This window comes from Eleginops maclovinus, chromosome 1 (genome assembly GCF_036324505.1).
Source record: "Eleginops maclovinus isolate JMC-PN-2008 ecotype Puerto Natales chromosome 1, JC_Emac_rtc_rv5, whole genome shotgun sequence".
Taxonomy (NCBI): domain Eukaryota; kingdom Metazoa; phylum Chordata; class Actinopteri; order Perciformes; family Eleginopidae; genus Eleginops; species Eleginops maclovinus.
This window is the reverse complement of record NC_086349.1, coordinates 17,446,957-17,455,120: the sequence shown is the minus strand read 5'-3', so window position 1 is coordinate 17,455,120 and position 8,164 is coordinate 17,446,957. Positions and strand designations below refer to the sequence as shown.

General features: G+C 41.5%; 1 protein-coding gene across 1 annotated transcript; it reads left to right on the top strand.

Annotated features, from left to right (window-relative positions):
- The first annotated feature begins 2,168 nt into the window (after positions 1 to 2,168).
- On the top strand, positions 2,169 to 5,934 carry mafba (MAF bZIP transcription factor Ba). The gene has a single exon (XM_063884864.1). The coding sequence runs from the start codon at positions 2,623 to 2,625 to the stop codon at positions 3,826 to 3,828; it is 1,206 nt and encodes a 401-aa protein (XP_063740934.1). The 5' UTR covers positions 2,169 to 2,622; the 3' UTR covers positions 3,829 to 5,934.
- Positions 5,935 to 8,164: the final 2,230 nt, after the last annotated feature.

Genomic DNA, 8,164 nt, shown 5'->3' with positions numbered 1-8,164 from the left:
AATGAGACAGTATGTATATTTTAATACAAATCTCAAAATCTTATAATACAGACTAAATGTAATAATGGAAATAATAACAATAACGATACTACCATTAATAATAATAATTAACAATGACATATAGGTAAGTAATAATCATTCGTTTCTTCGAGTCTCTCATTTATGCTTCATGGAAATGTTAATATTGTCTTTAAAATGAGTAAAGTCAGTCATTAGTCATTTTATGATTTAATGTATTTAAACGTCTCTTCTTTTTTATTTTTTTTTACTTTATAGCTGTGTTTAATATGTTTGAGGTCACGTTTTATCATAGCAAAAACATCCTTAGATAACCCGTACTAACTTTAAAACACGGAATTAAATACTATTATGATATGATAAATTAGAGAGCATAGGGTTGTGATTTATGACTGTATTCTGAGTTCATTACTGATGCACAACTCCAACTGATTAAGAATTTAAACCAAACAATAAGCCCTTCATTATCGGATCTCATCTTTGGCAGCCTCCTCTTACATCTAGCCTGATCAATACGCTCTGGTCGCGGCTGTACTCAACCGTGGATATGAGGTGGAAACGAAATGATAATCCAATCGATCCTTCAAATTGACTCATTTACAGGCAGTTTCTTTTTGCAGGGAAGCGAGACATTTGCTCACACTACTTTTTTTGTCCGGCAATTAAAATACAAATCAAATGTACAATAACGCGCACATCCTTGAGCACATCCCTATTTCTGCTTAACTACCTGTTAGACTGTCAGCAAGATTAATAAAAAGGCGACAATACGTGTTTATGAAACTAAAAGGACAAAAATGAAATGTTGTCAGTCATAATTGCAAGATGTGAGCTTTGAAATGAGCAATTACACGCTGAGAAAAAAGAGCAGAATAAAAAGAAATCTCTGTCAGCAGCATCATCAGTTCATCTGTTTGCCCACGAAGGGGCAGCCTTGAGCCTGTTTTCTGCTGATCCCCCTGTTGTGATGCTGCACGGTGTAAAACAAAGTGTCCGAGCCAAGAGGAGCCTGATGTGGGAATCCGGGATTAATAACAGGCTCTGAACAAAGTCAACATCATTTTCACTACAAAATATACACTTAACCCAAAATGATTGTAACACAGGGTTATACAAATACACAGAGGAGTGATGTGGTCCCATCGTAGTCTGGGTTATTTAAAACATCCATGAAATTTAGAACAGGAAGGTCACTATACAGTCAGTATTGACGTATAAAATGCCAACAATTGTAAAGCGTTGTATGTTCATTTTATATTTAGAGCTTTAAAAAACTCGAAGCTTCATAATCTGACTGAACAACAATGTGTTTGTGATTGCCACACTAAGAGGGGAGAAACACAAAGTAATGTTTCCTTGTTGTTAAGAAAGGTCAAGATTTTAAATTGACAAAACTGTTAAAATTGGTGACCTTATCACATCGACCTTATCTACTGGCTTATTCAGTCTAACTTGTGATGTGATCATTTGTAAAATGACAATTACACTTGTTAAAAATACGTTTTAATAAGTCAAATAAGGCACTTTTTCTAGTTGTTTCGAGCCATTTCATTGAAAATAACATTCTGGCAAAATCAAGGGAATCTTGTGCATCCTATTTTGTTTCTTTAAGAAACATGTTCTCCTGGAAAATGATACAAGTAAATATATGATTGCAAACAACGGGTACAGCTGTTATCCCCAGAATGCCAGGATTTTCCATATTACCAATACTATATACAACGTTTTATGTTTAAAGTATATGTTTTCAAAGGGACATGTCTAACATATATGTGCTATTAGATCATGTTCATAGCGTTTACAGCAGTTTAGCCTGTTTATCTTTAACATTGCTCTCACTAAGATCTGAAACTGTTACAAGAGAAGACAAGGAGAGGTGCTTTACACCGGAGTCGTGTCCATGAAGTGAAGGCATTTCTCCCTCCCTCTCCTCCCACCTTCTGCTTTTAGGGAAGTCGGTCAGCTGACTGTCTGTAGTTGTCAAGACTGTATTGTGCGCCCTCATCTCCCCTCTTTTCCTCCTCCTCCTCCTCTTCCTCTATTTCAGCGCAGAGTCCTGCTCCCATTGGAGAGCTGATCTTAACGGGTCCAGCCTTTCAGCACGACGTCACGGTGCGCTATAAGGATAAAGCGCTGGCTGGCTCCAAGCGCAGTCTGCTGGATACCACAGAGTGGGAGCAAGTAAGAGAGGCGAGCCTTGAAATCTCTGCGGTGCAGAGCTGGAAAAGCTGCTTCTCAGCGAAAATCAGACGCCCTATTTACTCTGCCCATTTGCTCCTATTATTTTTCCTGGAGAAAAAAAAGGACTTACAACCAAGAAGTCGCTACGAGGACTGGTTCCCGTATCAGCGAACAGGCGTGGTATTTCCTTTATTATTATTATTTATCTTTTTTTTGTTTTAATACACTTCTACTGAAGGGACTGAGGTTTTACTTTTGCCCTGAGACGCATTGCTTTCTACCTCCCGTCTGGTCTCTCTGCCAGATTATCCCAACAGAAGTAGGCTATATGACGCAAACCGTGTGCAGAGCATTAGTGTGAAAGTTTTCCTCCACTACTTTTTTTTTCATTTTCCCTTTTTTCCACCGACCGCACGGTTTTTCATGCTACAGCAAGTCTGTGCACAGCGGTGGAGGACCCAGACGAAGTATTGCATGAAACAAGAAAGGAAAGAAGAGGCGCTGAAAAAATCTGTTTTTGCCACGCTCGCAAGTTCCTTTGCAAATCTGCAAAAGAGTCGCAGCATGAGTGCAGAGATGAGCATGGGCCCGGAGCTACCCAGCAGCCCTCTGGCTCTGGAATATGTCAATGATTTTGACCTGATGAAGTTTGACGTGAAGAAGGAAGGTCTGGCTGGGCTGGATCGCAACGGGATTCGCCAGTGTACCCGTCTCCAACCCCAAGGCTCGGTGTCGTCCACCCCCATCAGTACACCCTGCAGCTCGGTGCCCTCCTCGCCCAGCTTCAGCCCAACAGAGCAGAAGAGCCACCTAGAGGAGCTGTACTGGATGCCGAACAGCGGGTACCACCAGCAGATAGACCCACAGACGCTCAGCCTGACCCCAGAGGACGCAGTGGAGGCCCTGATCGGAGCCACAGCTCACGGCCACCCGCCGCCTCCGCATGTCCAACAGCAGCTGCAGCAGCAAGGCGCTTTCGAGGGCTACAGGGGCCCGCATCACCACAACAGTCACCACGGCCAGCAGCACCATCACCCATATGGCCCGGGGGGCATCCCGCACCACACCGATGAACTGTCCGGGCACCCGGGCGGACACAACCACCCACACAGCCAGCATCACCATCACCACAGCCAGGACCCAGACAGCCCGTCCCCGATGTCCCCAGACTCCCACCAGTCGCTTCATCACCATCGCCACCATCACCACCATTCGCACGGCCACATCAGCCAGTCTGGGGGGCATCACGGCTCCGGGCTCAACGTGGAGGACAGGTTCTCCGACGATCAGCTGGTGTCCATGTCGGTGAGAGAGCTCAATAGACACCTACGGGGCTTCACCAAGGACGAGGTCATCCGCCTGAAGCAGAAGCGGAGGACCCTGAAGAACCGGGGCTATGCTCAGTCCTGCCGGTACAAGCGTGTGCAGCAGAAGCACGTGCTGGAGAACGAGAAGACGCAGCTGATAAACCAGGTGGAGCAGCTGAAGGCAGAGATCGGCCGGCTGGCGAGGGAGAGGGATGCCTACAAGCTCAAGTGTGAGAAACTCACGGGGTCAGGGACCAATAACGGGTTTCGCGAGGCTGGTTCCACCAGTGACAACCCTTCATCACCAGAGTTCTTCATGTGAGTTGTCATAGCCTTTTCTTATGAACACCCTCACAACAAACTTTCCCCTCCATCCCCAAATTTCCTTTCTCCACAAATGACTGACTGGCTGAACAAACGAAAATAGTCCACACCTCACATACTGTTTATGATTATACTTATAACAGTAACAATTATATTCATATTAGAAGAATAATCCATCGAATAGTATTCTCATATATAATCATCTCTCCATCCACAACTGAGATACAAAGAGCAACGTAGTGTCTGATCAGTCGCAGCATCTTTGTAGATTAGTTGCTTGTAGTGAAGAGACTTTTTTTTCTTCTTCAAAGAAGAGGATCGGCTGATGAACTTTCTTTCCCTCCTTTGAGGCTACAGCTTTGAAATAATCTGTAAGTAGTGTGGGATGGCGTCGAAGCCGTTGTCTCCTAATTTTGTTCTTCAAAATGATGACATTGTTATGAAACAACAAGCAGGCCTGGCCTCAATGCCTGCAACACACACGAGACTCACATTCGACAAGTGGGCCCGTAATCTGAGAAAATTTCCAAAAGCAAGACTCCACTTTATGCAAATTTAACTTCTGTCTACTAACCCGTCACGGGGGGGACATTTTATGCAACATCTCATTGATTTATTGCCTGCTTGGTTATATTCGAATATATATTGAAACAAAAAATCTGCATTAAATATTAATCCTGCATGCTGGACATGTACGGTAATAATTTCTATTTTGTACTTTCATCTTCTCGTGTATATTAAGAGCATGTTTTTGATCTGCGCTTCTCCATAGTTTGGGGGGTTTAGAGAAATGCAGCGGGGACAGAACAGCAGGACTGCCGGTGCAGTATCATATGGTGTGGGTTTCTTGGGCTTGTAAATATTATGCAACCGCAAAACTGCACAACAAGATTGAGGAGGCTGGTTTGAACTTCTTTCTTTCTTTGTGTTGTGTTTTTATTTCATTTATTTTTTATGATTTTGTTTTTCATCATTTGGGGTATTGATTGAGAGGAGTGCATATCTATATGTGGCATTTAAATACAAGAAAATCTGTGTGTCAAGTGCACTTTTAGATGATGATTTGCCAGTTTTCATTTTGAAGTTTGTGCGGACCTCCCTCCAGGAAGACATACTATGATACTATATATATTCAACTCAGGCCTACGTGCAAAGTTTAAGAGTAATATTTGGGAACATGTTCTGCGAGGCTGGGGAGGCAAACATGTGGCCACAATATTATTGGACCCAGATTGCACAGAATAGGCGCATAAAGGCGAGGTTACAAGTTTTCTACATACTGTTTAGTACATACAAAGTGGGTTGATGTTCTCTGTCATTGTAATTCATCGTGGTTTCTGTGCCACTAATTCAGAAAAGTGCTGTTCAGTCTTTCCTATTAACTCTTTAACGAACCACATCAAACCCAAACAAAACCTCGCATTCCGATTGGCGGCCACCTGTAGCATTTTATCACTCGGCCTAATATTGATGATTTATATTTTTAAAAATATTAAGAAAAACAACTTGTGAGGGGGTTTTATGTAGAGTTAATATTTAGATAGCGCGAGCATTTAAAAAAACAAACAAAGTTTAACTATTAATGTTCTATGTTTTCCTGATTTTTTTTCTGCCGGTCAGTTAAAAAGGGGATTCAGGTTGGGCAAATTTTCAAAATGAAAACATTGTTTATGTTATGTAATACGTTTTATGTCTGTTTTATTATTATTTGATGATTCTGGTTCTGCTGGCCAGATGCATAGTAAAAGTTTTTATTTTAATGATTTAAATTAACAAACTGTCAGATCATATCGAATAAGCATGGTGCTTGCATTTGAAACTATTGTTGAAAAGTCATGCATTTAACAATCTTTGGTTTGTTACTGATTCAACTGTGTTGAAATCGAATTGAAACTGCAGCAGCGGGTTGTTGTTTTGTTTTCACCTATTCCATGTACTTTGCGATGATGGGGATCAATTTTCAATCCTGTTTGTATAAATAATAGTTAAACACTTAAATTTGAACTGTTCCATTCAGGCTGGTTTCTGTTTTGTGTTATTTTCGGTTGTTTTTGGAAGAAATTGTTTCCTATTTTGCTTATTAAAGTCATTGAAATGGCAATAATTACCTCTCAGACTTTTATTTCTACTGCTATGGAAAATATTTGTGATATGATTACAAGATTAGAGTCGAATTAACAGCATTTTACCAGTTATCAACAATCTCACACACTGCAGTGATAGTAGCGTCACAGCACGATTTACTTTCTACAAAACATAGACTAGAAGCCAGAGCTACAGGAAAATTATTTTATCTTTTAAAAACTTATTTTCACTCACCTCTATTGTGCCCTTGGCCTTTACTTTATTTTCAGATTAGAGGATGATATGGAAACTTTTGGATCACAGCCCACTGGCCTCCTGTGATTAGATCACCGGGTCTGGCCGTTTATGTGGCGCTGCAGGGAGATTCCTATACATGCTGCTGGCCTCTGCTGGCATGCTGACTTCTGCAGAAACCCCGCCGTTACAAGAGCGCACGGTAAAAGGAGATCTTTGACCTTGCAACATACCGGAGAAGAGATGAAAACCTCCGATTTACATTAAGTGGTACAATAATTTAGGGGTTTAGGCGTGCATGGCTTTGAATTAACTAAAAGGTTCAATCTGACTGGTTCTTTTACAATTTGACTCTTTAGAAAAGTCTCGTGACGCGCGGGGCCAGACCACAGCTTCAAAACAATCCCCTCGTGCGCGCCTGCGGAGAGATATTTTTATGGTTAACGTTAATGGAATTTATGATTGCCACGTGTCAACATGCTTGCTGGAACATGTATCCCCTTTTCATTATGCTTGAATGCAGATGTGCCACACAAATAGGTTATAATACATCCATGAATTTCTATTAGATTTTCTTCGTGATTTAAACATATCAACAAACACTGTCGTTCTTCTATCTGCATATCCGGTATAGTATGACAATAGAAGCAGAGAAGTAGAAGAAGCAGGAGGGAGTAAGTGTTGATCTGGTCCCGGTCTAGAGTTTCTGGTGTCAGAACATTATCTGCCCCGTGTCTGCACATTCTCAAGGACAAAACCGCTAGGCAGGGAATCAACCAATGGGACCCAAGGAAGGCAAGTCTAGTTTACATTTTACCTCCCTCTCTTTCTCTCTCCCTCTTCCTCTCTCTGGATAGCCACTGCAGCCTGGGGGCATGAGTGCAGCTGGGGTGAACCAGGAGAAGCAAGCCAACATTTACAGTTATGATAATAACCCCCAAATAACAAAAACAATTTCCTTTAACCTTCTTCTTCAAATGTTATATATTATCAGCAGTGTGAGGAGCAAGTCAAACACACAGGAGAGGAAACATGGCATTTGTGTACTATTTACAGTATCATATGGTCTTCCAAGAATTCTGAACTAAACAAACATATCGACACTCAGCTGGAGTCACAGAGCAAAGAGTGAGTGCCTGAAAACAATTACCAGAGAAAATAACAAATAGCCGAGCCATAATTTCTATCAAATGTAAAAAATTAAGCCGTAAAAATTCAACACAAGCCTCCATCATGATAAATCTCTCAAAGCAATAGATTAATATCAACCACTTCAAAAAAATTGAATCTTAAAAATGTATTGACAAACTGATTTATAAATCAATACATACAAATTGACCCACTAAACAGCAATAGTGCAATATTTAAGTGCTTTAACACTAAGTGCGTTATTCCTGACACATTTTGGACAGATTCTTACCTATAGGAAGTATTTTAAACATTTGTGAGAAATCGTTTTTATTTAGAGCTCATGATTTGAAATGCTGGATAAATTGTTAGTGGGGGGAAAAAAGGACACAAAGAGTAGGGAAGAAAGAGGGAGAGTGGGAAATAGAGAAAAGCATCAGCATCAGCTCAGCGGAAGAGCCAAGGACACAGTGACCAGGCGTACTGTAATGATTTTAGTCTCCGATCGCACATTCACGCCCCCCCACAGAGATCCTATCTGCAGTTACGCTGCTGTGCCAGCCTCCACCTCCAGCTCCTTACATCAGCAGCAGTGATGAGAAGATCCCTGGCACGGCAGCATCAAACCTGGCCTGCTTCCGTTCATCGCTCTGGACACAACATTGTTTTCAAGCTACACTCAGCTTCAGCAGGTCAACCCAGCCCTTCTGCAGGTATTGTAAAGCCTCTGAAGTGTGTGTGAACATTTGCTGCGTGCTCTATTCTTCCAGACCTGAAACACTTTGAAACACTCATTTGCATCTTGCATAATTTGTTAAAGATTGCAAGGTGATTGTTGCTTACACTACTGCATTTACTGTATTCACAGGATCATTCATGGTTATTTT